At 39.0% G+C, this 21,253-nt stretch overlaps 1 protein-coding gene across 1 annotated transcript in view; it reads left to right on the top strand.

Moving 5' to 3' along the window:
• Positions 1-21,253, top strand: part of grin2aa (glutamate receptor, ionotropic, N-methyl D-aspartate 2A, a) — a 142,288-nt gene that overhangs the window by 52,518 nt on the left and 68,517 nt on the right. Inside the window, exon 3 of the mRNA XM_058405123.1 lies at positions 11,373-11,971. Coding sequence (XP_058261106.1) covers positions 11,373-11,971 — 599 coding nt within the window. The remainder of the gene's footprint in view (positions 1-11,372; positions 11,972-21,253) is intronic.

The raw sequence follows: 21,253 nt of genomic DNA, 5'->3' as shown, positions 1-21,253 counted from the left end.
CGCATTAATATACAGTACTAAACGCATTAATACACGATAGTAAACGCATTATTACACAGTAGTAAACGCATTAATACACAATAATAAATGCATTAATACACAATAATAAATGCATTAATACACAATAATAAATGCATTAATACACAATAGTAAACGCATTATTACACAGTATTAAACGCATTAATACACAATAATAAACGCATTAATACACAATAGTAAACGCATTATTACACAGTATTAAACGCATTAATACACAATAATAAACGCATTAATACACAATAGTAAACGCATTATTACACAGTATTAAACGCATTAATACACAATAATAAATGCATTAATACACAATAGTAAACGCATTAATACACAATAATAAATGCATTAATACACAATAATAAATGCATTAATACACAATAGTAAACGCATTATTACACAGTATTAAACACATTAATACACAATAATAAATGCATTAATACACAATAATAAACGCATTATTACACAGTATTAAACGCATTAATACACAATAATAAATGCATTAATACACAATAGTAAACGCATTATTACACAGTATTAAACGCATTAATACACAATAATAAATGCATTAATACACAAAAGTAAACGCATTATTACACAATAATAAACGCATTATTACACAGTAGTAAACGCGTTATTACACAGTATTAAACGCGTTATTACACAGTAGTAAACGCATTAATACACAATAATAAACACATTATTACACAATAATAAACGCATTAATACACAATAGTAAACGCATTAATACACAATAATAAACGCATTAATACACGATAGTAAACACATTATTACACAATAATAAACGCATTATTACACAATAATAAACGCATTAATATACAATAGTAAATGCATTATTACACAATAATAAATGCATTATTACACAATAGTAAATGCATTATTACACAATAATAAACGCATTATTACACAATAATAAATGCATTATTACACAAAAATAAAGGCATTATTACACAATAGTAAACGCATTATTACACAGTTGTAAATGCAGTAATACACAGTAGTAAACTCATAATTACACAATAGTAAACGCATTACACAAAAATAAATGCATTATTACACAGTAGTAAACGCATTAGTACACAATAGTAAATGCATTAATACACAATAATAAACGCATTAATACACAGTAGTAAACACATTATTACACAATAATAAACGCATTAATATACAATAGTAAATGCATTATTACACAATAATAAACGCATTAATATACAATAGTAAATGCATTATTACACAATAATAAACGCATTATTACACAATAATAAATGCATTACACAATAGTAAATGCATTATTACACAGTAGTAAACGCGTTATTACACATTAGTAAACGCATTAATACACAGTAATAAACGCATTAGTACACAATAGTAAACTCATTATTACGCAATAATGCATTATTACACAAAAATAAAGGCATTATTACACAATAGTAAACGCATTATTACACAGTTGTAAATGCAGTAATACACAGTAGTAAACTCATAATTACACAATAGTAAACGCATTATTACACAAAAATAAATGCATTATTACACAGTAGTAAACGCATTAGTACACAATAATAAACGCATTAATATACAATAGTAAATGCATTATTACACAATAATAAACGCATTAATATACAATAGTAAATGCATTATTACACAATAATAAACGCATTATTACACAATAATAAATGCATTACACAATAGTAAATGCATTATTACACAGTAGTAAACGCGTTATTACACATTAGTAAACGCATTAATACACAGTAATAAACGCATTAGTACACAATAGTAAACTCATTATTACGCAATAATGCATTATTACACAAAAATAAAGGCATTATTACACAATAGTAAACGCATTATTACACAGTTGTAAATGCAGTAATACACAGTAGTAAACTCATAATTACACAATAGTAAACGCATTATTACACAAAAATAAATGCATTATTACACAGTAGTAAACGCATTAGTACACAATAATAAACGCATTAATATACAATAGTAAATGCATTATTACACAATAATAAACGCATTAATATACAATAGTAAATGCATTATTACACAATAATAAACGCATTATTACACAATAATAAATGCATTATTACACAATAGTAAATGCATTATTACACATTAGTAAACGCATTAATACACAGTAGTAAACGCATTAATACACAATAGTAAACTCATTATTACGCAATAATGCATTATTACACAGTTGTAAATGCAGTAATACACAGTAGTAAACTCATAATTACACAATAGTAAATGCATTAATACACAATAATAAACGCATTAATACACAGTAGTAAACACATTATTACACAATAATAAACGCATTATTACACAAAAATAAATGCATTATTACACAGTAGTAAACGCATTAGTACACAATAGTAAACGCATTAATACACAATAATAAACGCATTAATACACAATAGTAAACACATTACACAATAATAAACGCATTAATATACAATAGTAAATGCATTATTACACAATAATAAACGCATTATTACACAATAATAAATGCATTATTACACAATAGTAAATGCATTATTACACAGTAGTAAACGCGTTATTACACATTAGTAAACGCATTAATACACAGTAGTAAACGCATTAATACACAATAGTAAACTCATTATTACGCAATAATGCATTATTACACAAAAATAAAGGCATTATTACACAATAGTAAACGCATTATTACACAGTTGTAAATGCAGTAATACACAGTAGTAAACCCATAATTACACAATAGTAAACACATTATTACACAAAAATAAATGCATTATTACACAGTAGTAAACGCATTAGTACACAATAGTAAACGCATTAATACACAATAATAAACGCATTAATACACAGTAGTAAGCACATTATTACACAATAATAGACGCATTATTACACAGTAGTAAACGCATTATTACACAATAATAAACGCATTAATACACAATAGTGACCTGATAAGACAATAAGAGTTCATTTCCAGCGTGCGCTGGCTGCAGGAAACAGGAAGTGAGGAAATATCAGAGTAATCAGGTACTGATGGTTTTCTGCTCTTCCTTTGGTCAGAAAGGGGGGGGCCGAAAAGTGCTTAGCCCCTTAATTGCTGCTTATAGCAACTCTATATACTGCATATTATATTATTATTATTTTTATTATTATTATTACTATTACTATCCCAAGTTCCCCCCTCTCTCTCTCTCCCTCTGTGTGTCTCTCTTTCCGTCTGTCTTTCTCTCTCTCTTTCTCTCTCTGTCTCTTTTAATCGCTGCTGTATAGCTGCTCTATATACTGCATATTATTATTATTATTATTATTATTATTATCCCAATTTTTTTTTTCCCTATCTTGAGCTGGAAAAGTCTCCTGTGCGATCATTTTATTTCCTCCTGTCGTATTTATGTATTTAATATTACTCTCAAATGGCATTCTATCATTTTTTCATTACACACAGACATAAACGTCGGGGCTGAAAGATGGCGTGGCGTCAGGCAGCAGAGCTCAACTTCATAAAGCTTCATGAAGCTCCAGAGTGGCTCTGGAGCCCGGAGGCATAAATAGTGAAGAACTCCCGTAAAACACACACACACACACACACACCGTGTGTACGCTTTAATCACTACTGCCGTTCAGAGAGAGTTTCTGTAGATCCGGATCCGGGCAGATTCCGACTCCAGGTTTTACTGAATCATGTCTCAGTGCACACTCACACTCCCTCACACTCCGGAATGAAACCAACACTGAAAACTTTTACTGCTTCTGCTGAGAGACAGAGAGAGAAAGAGATGGAGAGAGAGAGAGAGGTTTATTAAATGGTAATAGAGTCATGATTTATTTATAACATGCTAAGTGTTAAACGTTTTTATGAACTACCATGTGTGTGTGTGTGTGTGTGTGTAAGTGTGTGAGTGAGACACTGTGTGTATGTGTGTGTGTGTTTTTCTGTTTGAGTGTGTGTTTGTCTGTGTGTGGGTGAGTATGTGTGTGGTAGTCTGTCTGTCTGAGTGTGTGTGTGTGTCTGTGTGTGTGTGAGTCTGTCTGTGTTTGTCTGTGTGTGTGTGTGCGTGTGTGTGCATGTGTGAGTGAGTAAGAGAGTGTGTGTGTGTGTTTATCTGCTTGATTCTGTTGAGTCAGACTTCCTTCTCTGGCAGCCAATCAGATGTGTAGTTGGTCAGTGATCAGGAAGCGGTCAGGCAGTGAGATGGTCAGTCACTCGGCGGCTCTTTGTTTTCGTCTCCATTAGAAACTTCGCTGCACTTTTTGTCGTTTTGTCTTTTTTTGTGTAGAAAAACAGTAATAAAGCAGGGATGATGTGTGACACACTGATTTTTCATCCTGCAGCTGTTGCAGTATTAATTATAGGGGTTTCTCAGAGAAGTGGAAGTGATTTGATTAAATTTCATGGTGTGGAGCTGCAGGGTAACACACACACACACACACACACACACACACACACACACACACTCTTCTTCTTCTCTGCCTCTTTTCTACCTAGATTGCAGTTAAATTACAGAAACTCGCAAATTTTTTGTTTATATGTTGTTTCTTTTTCTCTTCTTCTGCTCATCTTATCAGCGATGGCGGCCGCAGCCCCGCAGCCCCGCGGCCCCGGACGGACAGCACTAACAGGGCGTGAACGTACAGTTCACGCTGGAATGACAGCAGCGCTAATGAGATTAGCAATCTGATGATGTGAACACAAAGGAGTGGAGGTTAGGAGCATCCTCAGGCAGAGCTGCAACTTTAAACAACATGGAGATGAAAGGATAAAGAAACAGACGAGGGGGAGAAGATAACAAGAATGGATAGAGAGTGTGTGTGAGAGAGTGAGAAAGAGAGAGAGAGAGAGAGAGAGAGAGAGAGAGAGAACAACAGATGGTGAGGGAGGAAAGGAGGGTGAGACATGAGAGGGTGAGAGATGAAAGGCATAAGGGGTGGAGAGAAAGAGAGAGAGAGAGAGAGAGAGAGACATGGAGAGAGAGCTGGAGAGAGGTCCTCAGATGGTAAAGAAAGATATGAGGTTAAAGAGAAGGGAGAGGGAGAAAAAGGACTGAAGAGAAGTGAAGAGGAGAGTGAGAAAAAGCTACAGAGAGAGAGAGAGAGAGAGAGAGAGAAATAGAGAGAGATGGAGAAAGGTCTTCAGATGGTAAAAAAGATACAAGAGGAAAGAAGGGATCGTAAGAAAGTGATGGGTAGATAGAGAACGGAGCATTTGAGAGAAGAAACAGCGATGGTGTGAAAGAAAGCAGTGGATGGATGGATGGATGGATGGATGGAACTTTGGATGGATCTATGGATGGATGGATGGATTGATGGATGTATCAATGGATAGATGAATCAATGGATAGAGGGATGGATGGATGAATCGATGAATGGATGGATGAATGGATAGATGGATGGATGGAGGGAGGGATGGATGGACGGATAAACAGATCTATGGATGGATGGATGAATGAATGAACAGATGGAGGAGGGATGGATGGATGAATGGATGGAGGGAAGGATGGATGGATGGATCTATGGATGGATGGAAAACAAAACACATGAAGGGAGGAATAGATGGAAAGAATAAATGATTGGAAGTAGAAAGATAATAGAGAAGGATGGACAGAAAATGAATGATGAATTTGACTTGATTGATTTAGATCCAATTTACTGTATAATGCAGAAAAATGTCAGATTTATAAAATCCTGCTGTCTAGAAGATGTGTGAAGAAACTAGCGTCTTGCTAGCATAAAGCTCAGAGCAGACGTGTTGGCCCCTTATAACTTATTAGTTAGGACGTGGAGTCTGCCATCAGCCTCACAGTGAGAGAGAGAGAGAGGGAGAGAAAGAGAGAGAGAGAGAGAGAGGGGGACGGGGGAGAAAGAGACAGAGCGGCAGAAAGAGAGGGGAGATTGAGAGAGAATGATGGAGAGATAGAGGTGGAGAAAGAGACAGAGAGACAGAGGGGGGAGAGGGACAGATGAAGAGAGAGAGAGAGAGAGAGAGAGAGAGAGAGAGAGGGAGAGACTGAAAGAGAATGGTGGAGAGAGAGGTGGAGAAAGAGACAGAGAGAGAATGATCAAGAGAGAGAGAGAGAGAGAGGGGAGGAGGGGGGAAGAGACAGAAAGACAGAGTGGGGGGAGAGGGACAGATGGAGAGAGAGAGAGAGAGAGAGAGAGTCAGGTTACTTCATTATGTCCTGTTTCTGTCTCCGTCAGCTCATTAAATATTGAGGGTGAATCAGACCTCCGGGGATCATAATCGCTTCTCACGTCCATGTTGTGACACGCTGACTGACAGACCTATTTGTCGCGGGTTTATCCGCCATGATCTCCGTCCTCGCTGAGGTTCAGTGCTGGATCAGAGGCTAACGGCTGCAACACACACACACACACACACACACAGGTCAGGGGTGGAGAACGTTAGTGCCCCATCAGTAATGATTGTGTACACAGGTTAAGTGTTCTCTGCTAAGGTTAATTGATTGACAGCTAGCTTTAGGGTACTAAAGGGGTTTAGCGCAGACGACGCACTTGATTAATGTTACTAGCGAAGCCTGTAATAAAATAAACATTATTTATAGAGCGGAGATGTTTAGCGCAGTCTTAACCTTCGGTGCTGAATCACTTCATCCAATGACGGCTCTTTATCCTTCACAGGAAGTCCTTCTGTTTCAGGGAAGTTGCTAACTAGATAGCTAGCTAGCTTTAATGCCTGCTAACAGTTCAGTTATCCGTTGAACAGAGTGGAACGCATGAAAGGTGAACACCGTCAGGCAACAATGCAGAAACTGAACAAAAACCATGACGTTAAGATGTGTCACCCGTTGCTATGGAAACCGTGAAGTATAGGAATCCGGAAATCTTATGGTTTATGCTAATTATACTACATGTTAATTAATATTCGTGTTCATTCTTGTGCTGAGGAGATTCTTACAGCAATCCTCATAGACATGCTAATTATGTTCCACTGCTAGCTAGCTAAAAACGTCAAATGGTGAGAGAAGAAACAGGGATAGGGTGAAAGAAAGCAGTGGATGGATGGATGGATGGATGGATGGATGGAGAATAAGACAAATCAAGGGAGGAATATATGGAAAGAATAAGTGATTGGAAGTAGAAAAGTAAAAGAGAAGGATGAACAGAAACAGAATAATTTAATTTGAATTGATTTATTTAGATTCAGTTTACTGTATAATGCATGTGACATGTTAATTACTTTCTAGCGAAAGCTAAAGTCAAATAAGTGAGATGGTGATGGATAGATAGAGAAGGGTGCATTTGAGAGAAGAAAGAGGGATGGGGTGAAAGAAAGCAGTGGATGGATAATCTGATGGATGGATGGATGAATAGATAGATCTATAGATTAATGGATCTATGGATAGATGGATGAATGGATGGATGGATAGATGGATGAGTGGATGGATGGATCTATGGATTAATGGATGGATGGATGGATAGATGGATGAGTGGATGGATGGATCTATGGATTAATGGATGGATGGATGGATAGATGGATGAGTGGATGGATGGATCTATGGATTAATGGATGGATGGATGGATAGATGGGTCTATGGATTAATAAATGGATGGATCTATGGATGGATGGATGGATGGATGAATGGATGGATGGATGGATCTATAGATTAATGGATGGATGGATGGATGGATGGATAGATTTATAGATGGATGAATGGATGGATAGATAGATCTATGGATTAATGGATGGATAGATGAATGGATAGATGGGTCTATGAATTAATAAATGAATGGATGGATCTATGGATGGATGGATGGATGGATCTATGGATGGATGGATGGATGGATCTATGGATGGATGGATGGATAAAACAGTCAAATGAGTGAACCTGACAGGATTTGTGAGAGGATGTTTAACTTTAGACACCAGACTGATGTTCAATCAGCTAGAAATCTTTATAATTTAGCTCACTTCCTCCTCCTGGAAAGCCAGCGCTAAACTTTTTGCAAAGCGCATCCTAACTGCACTTCTGCTGCTCCTGCAACTTTACTTTCCATGCGCTTCAATCTGCTGAGGCGCTGCATCTTCTTTACCGACTTTCTTTTCTGTGTTTTTTTAAGTAAAGGTGGCGTAATTGAATTTCAGTGTTTATTTAATCAATCCTGAGCCTGGTGCTGGAGAGCGATTAGAGAGAAAGAAGAAGAAGAGACGAAACTGGAGAGGAAATGAGAAATGAAATGAAAAGTGCAGATGTTGTAAAGCTCGGTGTGTGTGTGTGTGTGTGTGTGTGTGTAGAGGTGTAATGAGTGTCGAGGGAGCAGCGTAAGGATCCTCCCTCTTTCCAGAGCAATCAGGAGGCCAAACACCAGCTAATCTCTCTCATTCACACACAGACACACACACACACACACACTATTTGCAAATGTTTTTCATGACCTTTAAAAAAAAAGTTTAATTTTTTTTCTTCTTTTTAAAAAGTTATATATTTTATATAATTCTATATTTTTTATTATTAATCTCTATAAATATAAAATCTATAATATTTTTGCTAACATGAAACTTGTATCATTAATTTATGAGTCAACGACACAAGCAGGAAAAAAACAAATATAATATGAAAAAAAAATGATAACAAATAAAATAAAAATATTTATTAAATATAAATTATTAAATAAATAAAGCTTTATGTTCTCGGCGCAGTGTCTATAAAATATAGATAAAAATATTGTCTGGTTTGTGTAATCATATGAAACAAAATAAATCTTTATTTATTTATTTATTTGTTTATTTATTTATTTATTTACTTGCTCACACTCCCACACACACCTGCAAGCATGTCGAGGGCTTCATGTGAGTCTATTTTAATAAATACAGTTATTTCTATTTTTAATAATTGAGAAGGAGACATGAAACGTCGAGTGTTTCGAAACATCTTCAATCAATAAATGAATATAAAACCAGAAGAGATTTCCGAGACGGCCGCCGTTACGCTTTAAATTGCAGCTTGAGGTTTAAGTGGCTCTAGTGGAGGGAAGTTCTCACTGGACATGACCTTACACACACACACACACACACACATGCTAAAACATCCCACACATATTGCTTACTGGAGCTTCCTGACAGGCTGCCAGGCCACATCGATGGCCTTTCCTCAGCATGCTGCAGTTTAATTTCACACACACACACACACTCCTTTTAAATTAGATTAGATTTTTATTTGTATTGAGTTGATTACTCATTACCACATCACTAAATATATTACTTAGTTCATTAATAATAATTAATTGATTTATTATTATATTATATATAATAATAATATATTATATATTATATTATATAAATAATAATAAAAAAAAAAATATATATATTTATTTATTAGCATATTTTTTTACGTATATTATTTTCAGAACTGAGTCAAAATGGAGTCTTTAGTTGAGGAATGAGCTAGCGTTAACTTGTCATGCTAACATTTCAACAACCTCGGTTATTTTTAATAAATGACTGGCGTAATGATGAAACCCCTGAAATGCTGCTCGGATTGACTTGTGACTTGTGTTAACTAGCAGATTGACAGGAAGACGTGTTCTAGATGTTTCTTATCTTTCTTTTAATCGATTTTCAAATGATTTGCGAATAAATGATGTCTGAAGGCCACAAGTTAGCATGATTTCATTTCGCTATCATTTCATTAGCATGTTCAGAGAAATAATTCCATTGAAACACATCATTTCTCATTTCTACACGGATGAAGAGAAAACAATTTAAAATGCACTGTGCGCTCACGTTGCCAAATGACTAGCCGGCTAATCAATATCTCTGCTGGGGAACACTCAATCAGTGCCTCTGTATTTTATTAAACTTCCCACTCCAAAAAACACGAGACGAAATGCCCCAGGACGACTGAGGCAGCTTTTTATTCTGCTAGTGAACACGCTGTGACACGGCTCTCTGAAATAAAACACTCAAACAAAGACGTCAGTTCTTCCTGTGAGGTTAAACATATGTCTGTGTGTGTGTGTGTGTGTGTGTGAGCACAAACATGATATTTATGAATATTGTGCATAAATACAATTTAATCCTCCTAGAAATCCAGTCAGCTTAGCTCAAGTCATGATAGCTAACTAGCTAGCACTAACTCACTAGCTAGCATTAACATTTCAAGTTCAAATACACAGAAACCTATTACAATTCTGTTTAACCAACTAGCATTATTTGTACAGCTTTTAACCATTTCTGAACTGTAAAATCCTCACAGAAATCCTGCCAGGTTAGCTCAGGCCAGCTAGCTAGTTATGGTTTGATGATAATGTAACAAACATTTATAAAGAAAAATTTAATTTCCTCACATAAATCCTGTCAGGTTAGCATAAACATGATATTTATAAATATTGTGCATAAATACAATTTAATCCTCCCAGAAATCTAGTCAGCTTAGCTCATGTCAGCTAGCTAGCATTAGATAATATGTTGTTTTCTGATATAATTTGTGAAGAATGTGGTGGGTGTGTCTTAGAAACCTGCTCAGAAAGTGTGTCATGGTTGCTAACTGGCTAGCATTTGCAGCATGATGAATAAGATTGAGTGTTTATATGAATAATAACAGAGTTTTTTTAAAAAATTCCTCTCAAAAATCCTGTCAGGTTAGCTCAGCTAGCATGCTGTCAAATTCTAAAGAAAAACAAAGATAAATCTGAACAGTTACTTTTTCTTTTTACTCATATAAACATGGCCAAGTTCATGACCATATTCCAGTTCATGGTCTTCAACCAGCTGCCCAGAGCCGAGCTTATATCCGTCGTATTTATATTTGGAATAACCCCTAAATTTCCATTTCGAATTTAATTGAAAAGACGCATTTCCCCTTTTTCCCTCTGTGTCCCCAATCTTCTCATGGCTTCTTATCACACACTAACCAAATCTTCAAGAAAATCTCTCTATTGTGGCTCAGAAAAACCTTCTAAAGCTCTGGCAGGATTGAAGTTCAAAGAGTTGAGACGTCCTGACAATCCTCATCCGGACGGGATTATTATTAGCCCACGAACCCATCAACCTTGGGGCTCCGGAGATTTGACAAATCTCAAATGAGTGACAGAATTAGACAAAAGGAAGCTTTCCATGCGGAGCCATTTTCCATTTTTGTTCGGTGAACTTTAATTAAGAACGTCATTAACTTTGATCAAATATCTCGGTGACATCGAGTCTATTCTGGGACGTTCTCAGGAGTTGAGAGCGTTTATATTCACAGGGGTTTTTATTCTTCCTGGTGCTCCAGACGAATGACGTTCTATCCATCAGCACAATGTCTCATTTATCATAATAACCATAGTCTTTCTCTCTCTCTCTCTCTAAATAACAGGACGTGAAGTCGACGTTCTTCCAGTTTGGAGCATCCATCCAACAGGAGGCGCTGCTGATGCTGAACATCATGGAGGAATACGACTGGCACGTGTTCTCCATCGTGACCAGCAAGTTTCCAGGATACCAGGACTTCATCGCCATCCTCAAGACCACGGTGGACAACAGCTTCGTGGGCTGGGACCTGCAGCACACCATCACGCTGGACGCGGTGGACGGCGTGGACGGAGGACGGGCTCAGCTCCAGCTTAAGAAGGTGCAGTCACCTGTCATCCTGCTCTACTGCTCCAAAGATGAAGCCACGTACATCATGGAGGAGGCACGCTCGCTTGGGCTCACTGGTTTCGGATACATCTGGATCGTACCCAGTTTGACCACGGGCAACCCGGACATAACGCCAGATGAGTTCCCGTCAGGCATGATCTCTGTCTCCTACGACGACTGGGACTATCCTCTGGAAGCACGGGTTCGAGATGGACTCGGGATCATCACCACGGCAGCGGCGGCCATGTTGAAGGAGTTTGGAGACATTCCTGAAGCTAAGACCAGCTGCTACGGGCAGATGGAGAAGGCAAAGCTGCCGCCAAGTGCACTTCACAAGTAAGTGCTGAGATTGATTTTGTTTTTTTCTCATTCATGTCATTAAATCAGAACGGAACCAAAACTGCGCTGAAGTTCATTAGCCTGGGTGTGAAAGAAGTCACGTGGTGACAGACAGGAGCTTGCAGCCAATCAGGAGAGAGAGTGATTAAGGATTGATAGATTTTTTGAGGCAAGCAAGTGATTGATCAGTGACGATGATTTATTCTCATTGTGGAATTTGTCCCATTGCCCATTGCTCTTTGATTCAGCTAGCATGCTAACACTCTCTGGCTTGTAGGTTTAAACAAAACACGCCAATTTGATAATGAAACCTGTGAGTAAGAGTATTTTGTACTTCTCTAAATGCCCGTGTGATGAATATTGAAGAGTCGCTGCTACTTGGGCCACATCCCAAACCGCATAGTGCCACACTGAACAGTTTGTCATTGCTATTAAGACATACTACTTAGCATTACCTTATGAGGTTTGGGACGCAGCCTTGAGTTCTCTCTGAGCATGTACAGGAACTGGGATAATGTGGATTTCAGCAGTCCAGGTCATAAATCTAGATTTCTCTGTGTCTACCTATTTTGTATGCAGATGACACATCAGCAGCAGCTGTGAACTTAATGACCAGGTTGGATGGTTAGTTATCCAGGTATCAAGATGCTATTATTCTCATGACCTCATGGTAATGGTGTAAATGAGCCGCAGTGACTCAAAGGCAGTATTACTCAGTCCCTTCTAGCAGCATTATCACCTCAGTGTGTGTGTGTGTCTGTGTGTGTGTGTGTGTGTGTGTGTGTGGAGACTCATGACTGTCTGCTAGCCGGTGTATTTGCCACTGGACATGATGAGTAACACAACGTGAGTGTGAGAGGCGTTTGGGTGGAAACGTGATATTGAGGTTGTGAAGGGGAAAAGAGTTGAGATTACAAACCTGAGAGAGATACGGAAAACGAGACACAGACAGGACCAGAGAGAGAGAGAAAGAGAGAGGTGCATTGTGGGAAATTTGCTGGAATACTAATTTAATCTCACACAAACCCCAAACCTGTTAGCGTATCTTTTGTAATCTTTTGTTCGTATGAAATTCTTATAAACACGGTAAAGACGGTCGTATCTGACTGCAGCGCTGAAGAGGTCTCTCAGGAGGATGAAGAGATGAATGGCTGCGTATGAAGGCTGTTAGAGATGAAGAAGAAGAGGAAGCAAATCGCTTTGCAGCGTGTTACGTGGCACACATTCGGCGGCGAGAGAGCGGGACGGAGTATGAATGAGCAGCGGGGAGTCTTGGCTAATACATTAAAGCTCTCTCCAATTGTAAAGCGCTCTTGAAAAGCCCCGCAGTGATGTTCTGCTCATCCCTCTGCTCGTTTTTGCTCTCAGGTGGAACTGTTTTGCCCGCGTCGTGCCAGCCTTCGGGCCATATGTCCTGTCCGCTACGGGTGCCAGGACGGACATAGTAAACGAGAGAAGAGGGGGGTTGGGATGTAGCGAAATGCCCCATTTACAGTGGAGCGAAGCTGCGCGAGGTGCCACGCTAGCGCAGGTGCTCCATCTCGCATTCATCCAGACAAGATTGGCACAGATGGCTGGAGAAAGGTTCGAGCCTGAGCCAAATCTGACGAGGGACTCGTGTTTTGGAAGGCAGCTGATCATGCATGGAAAGCCTTCTAACACGGATCACTGGCGGTTTTATAAACGCGCTGTGTGCCGTCTGTATATCTGTATGCCATATTTCGATATATTTGAGAACAAACGGACATGACGAGTTGCTCCACAGCTCTCAGGAGATTCAAATTTTCTCCACGTGAGCTTCCTCGAGGCTCTTGAGGTTACCTCGTGAATGTTATAGGCAGTGTTCTGGCTCTCGCTTCCTGAAGATGAATGAAAGGAAACGCTAAGTGTTGTGTTTGAATATTTGCAGTTTCCTCTCTTACTGTAATTCCTGCTGCTGGATTTATCTTCATTTCCTGTTTTGCTGTACTGCACCATGAACGTCTCAGCATAGCAGACTGGGAGGTGTAGGTTAACTCATCTAGCCATCTCATTAGCGCCATCCTTATTTCAGTAAACGATATTTTCATTCTGCTGGTTTTGGTACCAGATAGCTCTGAGAAGACAAAACTAAGTGTACTAGATACACAAGCCACGCCCCTTAACCTGTGATGATGTCAACATGTCACCTAATACAGCTCTCACAATAGCTCTCTGACAATAAAACCCAATAATAAAAGCTTCAAGTCTTCAAGTTTTTATCAAAATTGTTAAGAATTTTTTCTCTTTCTAATGCAAGAGTGCTTACTTCAGGGCGGCTGGTTATTGCTAGCAAGCTAATCTTTTTGCTTTTTGCTTTGCTAGCTCATATCTCAGAGTTAGCCGCTCGTATTGTCTTTTGCCGTTCCACAAAAGAAAAAGCTAAGTGTGTGTTTTATAGCGCTCGGTCTCTAGAACAGCAGCATGAACTTTGCTAGCGTTACTAGCAAGCTGAAGAAAAGCAGATAATGACACAAGACCCGGTATAAAGGATGAGTTTACAGAGTTCCGCATTGCTCCTGTTGCGTTTTTAGAGAAAATAAATGGCCTGTCTATTGTGCTATTGCAGCTTGTCAGATACAAATTGATTTCAAACAAATTGCTATCACAGAGCTAAAAAAAAAAGAAAAAAGAAGCGATTGCCCTCTCGGTTTGAATCGGCGCGACACCCCGGAGAACATCCACGAAAAAAACCAGGGAATTGCATTAAAGAGCGATTGTTCTGGTGTTATGGATGGTGCGTCCTCCGCTCTTCTCCCGCCATGACAGTAATGCAGATTCACTGAGAAACAGCGCGGATGAGACGCTTGCCTTCAGAGACGTCTTCACGTCTTAATTTTTCTGCACAGTAAATAAAATAACAAAACAACAAGGACGAGGACGAGGGGAAAAAAAGAAAGAAGGATGAAGGAGTCGCAGGCTGCATTTCATCTTCTTGTTAAAGCAGTGACGTGAGAAGTGGAGGTGAAATACATGCTCCCTGGGCCCAGCTTTCCTCTCCGACAGATTTATGGCTTTCATCTCGACTCGTGTGGAAAGCAGAAAATTCAGTCTTTATATATCAGCGCTGGAATGACCCCTTAACGCTCCGGAGGCTGGAGGTCCCCTTTTGCTCAGCCTCGGCTCCCGTGGAAACGGCTGTCATTCCTGTTTTCCGGACTCGTAGATTTCCTTTATACGGGTCAGCGCTGTAAAAGTGGGAGATCTGAGTGGAGCGTCTCCGTATCCCAGACGCTTCTGTGACACTCGGGATCTCGGATGTTTTCGTGACCTTTTCTCAGGATCGCTTGGGCGTACGAGCCGTCACGCCATCTGAACTTTACACACCGGATAGGTTTATTATGCGTAGGTCAGGAATGACATCATCACAGATGGTAGGTGTGACCTAGAGCTTGGCAGCAGTGGACTCGCAGGTACATGCATCTGGGTAATTAAAAATTTAAAGCGGCAGTGTGTGATTTTTCACTCTGAGTGAAAGTGAAAACATCAGCAACTTCATCCCTGTGTTCATACTATATACATATACATGACTAATGAGGGAAAAGGGGCGGGGCTTAGAACTGTTTCAGTGTGGAGCAAAACAAAACAATTCATTTTTAACGATAATAACAGTTTAGTTTTGGTAATAAATCATTTATAAACCAGTATTACATGGTTTATTCACTAATAAGGAATGATTAATTAATGATGAGTTTATGATTTAATATAAATTTTTAAAATGTATTTTTATTTCAGCAACACATTTACTGACCCCAATATCTAGAATTACTGTCCTACATAAAGGGTAAAAAAAGCAAGTGACGTAAAAGGAAGGAAGGAAGAAAGGAAGGAAGGAAGGGTGGCAGGAAGTGAGGCATGAAAAAGAAGCGTGTGCAAATCCATAAGAGCACCAGAATAAAAAAGGAAAGTGGGAACTGGTTTTGTTTTAAGAACTTGGAGACCTTTAACTGGCCTGGATCTGTCCTCCAGGGAGAAGAGAGCACAGCTAACAGCCCTCACAGACACACACACACTCATGCATATTGCCTGTCCAGGAGTATGAGTGTAGCTTGTTCTGGCCCACTTTACATCAGATGCACTTAGTACTATTTGCAGTGCTGCAGATGAAACACACACACACACACACACAAAAACATACACACTTCACACACAAAGACACACACACTGTGTAACCCACAGGAGCAGGTGAGCCTCATGAGCTCATGAGCAAACATAGCTCTAAGAGTCAGATCTCTAACCGTAATCCAGACACAGGCAGAGAGAGAGAGAGAGAGATAGAGAGAAATAGAGAGAGAAAGAAAGAGAGAGGTAGAGAGAGAGACAGAGAGATAGAGGGAGAGAAAAGGTCAGAGCAGAAAATACTGAAGCAGGAATAAACTTAATGAAGGAGGAACTGTGCCTCATTGACTCACAACACACACAAAGACACGGCGCAAATAAAGAGCTGCCCTTCTGCTCAGAGCTGCTCAATAACACCGGCCTCTATTGTTTCATGCCGTGTTGACAGAAAGACCTGCGTTGGACCGAACCACACTGGTGTGTCCTGCGTAAATGTGTGAGATGTTGGCAAGATTTAACATGAAAATCATCACCGAAGTTCTCAACTCGTACCATGGAACCTACAGGAATCATCAGGATGTGTGTTGATTCTGATTCTTCTGGAAAGTTCTGTTCAAGCTCAAGGTGTAACCTAATGAGGATGTGGGCTGAAAGATCCTGGTGTGTAGCAGAAAAAAAGCTCAGTGTTGGTCATTTTCACTCTGGCTGAACGCAGCCATTTTCTCTAGCCATGTGGGCGTGGCTTAGGAACCTGATTTGCATAATTAATTTCATGATTTACTGATTTCATGATTTCATGTTAAGGCTTAAGGCTTTCGTTTTACAACATCAAGCATTGAGGAAAACGTTAGCTCTTGTTTCCTGTTTTATATATGAAAGGATAAAAATGCTAAAATGTTTTTATTTTTAAATGAATGTTTTTGCATTTTTATCCTTTCATCTATAAAATATATAATATTTATTTAAAAAGAACTTTTATTTACTGGTTAAATTTGTGCAGCACATTGAAAGGTTTGTGTGAAGTAAACACAAAGAAACAAAGAAAATGCAAATTTTCTTTAAATTAAAAAAACAGTAATGTTTTTTTCTCATGTTACTCATCCAATATTAAATTTACTCATGACTCTTTATTTGCTTAGTTGAACTCATTTGCATAATTTATTCTAACTCTATTCTATTCTGATATTCAGTAATTAAAATCATTTTCCTAAATAATAATCAGTAAATGTGACTGAAATATACAGTCGCATGTAAACAAATTACATTCATCTAACTGCTTGACTTAAATAAATAAGTATATATATATATATATATATATAAATAAACAAATAAAATTCCTTTTATATCTGGACTGTATACCTGAGCCTGGCGTGTAGCTCAGTGAGATCTGGATCACGCCGAGTTTCCAGTCACGATGTCATGTCACTGGATTGTTGTGAGTCCGTTACTCAGTGTGTGGAATCTTCTGGAATTTTCTTGGTCTGAAATCAGATCTGAGAACATCTTTACCACCATGTGGAGGGTCAGAGATCTGTTGATGGAAATACAGACAGGAAGGAATGAGATTTCTCACTGGATTCTTTTTTAATCATTATAACCAGATTGAAGATGAAACACACACACACACACACACTGTGCACACACAATAACACACACACACATACACACTGCAAGCTTTTGTATATTTATTTATTTATTAATTAATTAATTTATTTATTTATTTATGTCAGGATGCTGTAGGAAAGATGGAAGCAGACAGAAGTAATGAAATGTATTGTGTCTTTATGAAGACTGACCGTTTCAGTCGCAGTCAGTTGTTTGTTGATGTCAGTGTGCTGGTGGGCAGGTTACCGTGACGATGGTTCACTCACAGACAGCGCTGTTGTTTACCAGTGGTGTTAATTTCATTTCTGTGATGTGACGTGGGATTGGTGTAGAGACGAGAATCTGCGTTCACGTGAATGATCCTACTTCCTGCTCCTGAAGCCGTAACCTGGCGTTGCTTTATTATGGGAATGAACAATTCTGAATGTCTTTCAGTGAGAAGATGTTCTCTCCTCCGCCTTCCATCAGAGTTTCCTAGTCGTAGCAATCCTTCACATACAACGTCCTAGTGAGAAACAAGGAATCACCAGGGACCCAACTGTATGACCTGAGGAACGCCGAAGATCCACCTCCAGAGGGAAGAAGAGGCAGCAAGCGAGCCGGATTACTGAGTTCTAAGTTACTGACCACTCGGTTACTGAATACTGAGTTACTGACCACTGGGTTACTGAGTACTGAGTTACTGACCACTGGGTTATTGAGTACTGAGTTACTGACCACTGGGTTACTGAGTAGTGAGTTACTGAGTACTGGGTTACTGAGTACTGAGTTACTGAACACTGGGTTGCTGAGTACTGAGTTACTGACCACTGGGTTACTGAGTACTGAGTTACTGACCACTGAGTTACTGAGTACTGAGTTACTGAACACTGGGTTACTGAGTTACTGAACACTGGGTTGCTGAGTACTGAGTTACTGAACACTGGGTTACTGAGTTACTGAACACTGGGTTGCTGAGTTACTGAACACTGGGTTGCTGAGTACTGAGTTACTGACCACTGGGTTACTGAGTACTGAGTTACTGACCACTGGGTTACTGAGTACTGAGTTACTGACCACTGAGTTACTGAGTACTGAGTTACTGAACACTGGGTTACTGAGTTACTGAACACTGGGTTGCTGAGTACTGAGTTACTGAACACTCGGTTGCTGAGTACTGAGTTACTGAACACTGGGTTACTGAGTTACTGAACACTGGGTTGCTGAGTTACTGAACACTGGGTTGCTGAGTACTGAGTTACTGAACACTGGGTTACTGAGTTACTGAACACTGGGTTGCTGAGTACTGAGTTACTGAACACTGGGTTACTGAGTTACTGAACACTGGGTTGCTGAGTACTGAGTTACTGAACACTCAGTCTATTTACACCTTACTGCTGCTTGTTTCTCAAGCTCAAAGCTTCAAGATCAGAATTGTGCATAACTCAGTCATTTTTGGTAAGCCCCGCCCCCTGTGTGTAACATTACTCTAAACACTGTTTAAATCAGTTACACAGAATTTTCTAGAGAAATACTTGTCAACTTGAAATTCCCACTGGGAAAGATGTTCTTGAGCCACAGATTCTGGATATGATACCGGTTCTACATGGAGGCTCACACCGTCAACTCACTTAGCGAATCAATTACCACTTCACTGCCTCCAACCATGTTAAAGTAGGAGACGGAAAACCACATAGACATCAGCAGAGTCACAAACGGATCATTCTGACTCGAGAGCGTATTTATTTATTTTCTTCTCTCTCATTTTGTTCTATATAAACATCTCTAGGTGACAGGACATGGAGCTGAAGCTCAGATAAAGACGTCATCTGGAAAGTTTGGGTTTGCTCAGTAATTGGCGGGAAGAGGATGATCCAGGGCTCCTGTGAGAACCCAATAAGACACAGCCGAGTGTGTAAGCAGGTCTAAAAGCAGCATCGGAAGACCTACTGTGAATGGAAACACGTCCTGTAAAAGAGGAGAGCGGGGATTATCGATCTCACTCGCTCTCCTGTGGGTTGGTGTAATTGGATTCCGCGATATATATCTAGCATGATTGGAGCTTCGTGGCAGACTCGCACTCGCCCTCGCACTCGCGCTCGCATTTGCACCCTCGCCTGTCCTGAGCTTCCAATCAATTCCACCAGGTGAGGTGGGTTCAGGCGACATGTAAATCCGTTGTAAATCAGAGAGAAACACAGTAGCATCGGTGCTGAGGGGGTTTTATTCATTACAGTAAAAAGTTCCTAATTACAGAAGATCACTTGGAGTTTACATCCAGCTTTACAAATGTGTTCTTAAAAAGAAAAACAGAAAAGAAAAAAAGAAAAGAAAACCTTCCAAGCTGTTTTTAGGAAACTCTACATCAAAACACTTTCAAAAAATAAATGCAAATATTTTGTTCCAAATTCCAGTGACACAAAAATTGTATCTATATATTTCAATATATTAGATATTTTTCCAATATTTTCAAATATTTATGTATAAATTAATTAATTTTTCATTAATATCTCTGTATTTTAAATAATATTAAAAGTAATATTTTCTAATATTTGGTTATCAGTCCGGACTTCTTTTTTTTTTAAAGATTTTATATTATTATTTCAGCTGTAATATTTTATATATATATTTTTAAAAACTCATTTACTTTTAATATTTTACTTTGAAATAATACAGAACACAATGTTTAAAAAAGACACAGAAATCATATTACATTACATCTTACTACATTTCCCATCAGCCCCTGAATTCGCCCCTGCACTCGACTAAAGAGTGAAACTCTTCATCACTGTTTTGAGAAAATCCACGTGAGATTCTGTGAGGCTGCAGAAATTCTCCCACTTTCTCTCTGTATTTTTGTCAGATACAGAGAGAACAGTTTCATTTGTGTCGTAAAAACACAGTAATGAAGTCGCTGTAACTCGAGGAACAGAGTCTGGAGTGAGTCAGAATACTGAGAATGTGCTCATGATGTTAAGAATGTGAAAGCGTGAGAGTAAGAATTTGAAGAGTGTGAGCAGAGAATGTTAAAACTGTGAGAATGTGAGAGGGGTGAGAATGTGAGAGTAGTGAGAATGTGAGAGCGGTATGAATGTAAGAGCGGTGAGAATGTGCAAGCAGTGATAATGTGAGAGCGGTATGAATGTGAGAGCATGAGAATGTGAGAACAGTGAAAATGTGAGAGCAGTGAGGATGTGAGAGTGATGAGAATGTGAGAGCCGTGAGCATGTGAGAGCCGTGAGCATGTGAGAGCAGTAAGAACGTGAGAGCAGTGAGAATGTGAGAGTGGTGAGAATTTGAGAACGGTGAAATTGTGAGAATGTGAGAGTGGTGAGAATGTGAGAGCTGTGAGAATATGAGAGCAGTGAGAATGTGAAAGCGGTGAGAATATGAGAGTGGTGAGAATGTGAGAGCAGTGATAATGTGAGAGTGTGTGAGGGGTGAGAGTGTGAGAATGTGAGAGTGGTGAGAATGTGAGAACAGTGAGAATGTGAGTGTGAGAGCAGTGAGAGTGTGAGAATGGTGAGAGTGTGAGAATGGTGATAGTGTGAGAATGTGAGAACAGTGAGAATGTGAGTGTGAGAGTGTGAGAATATGAGTGTGAGAGTGAGAGTGTGA

The sequence above is a fragment of the Hemibagrus wyckioides genome, linkage group LG02 (genome assembly GCF_019097595.1).
Source record: "Hemibagrus wyckioides isolate EC202008001 linkage group LG02, SWU_Hwy_1.0, whole genome shotgun sequence".
NCBI classification, from domain to species: Eukaryota; Metazoa; Chordata; class Actinopteri; order Siluriformes; family Bagridae; genus Hemibagrus; species Hemibagrus wyckioides.
Note: the sequence above shows the minus strand (reverse complement) of the source record. Positions and strands in the feature narration are given on the sequence as shown.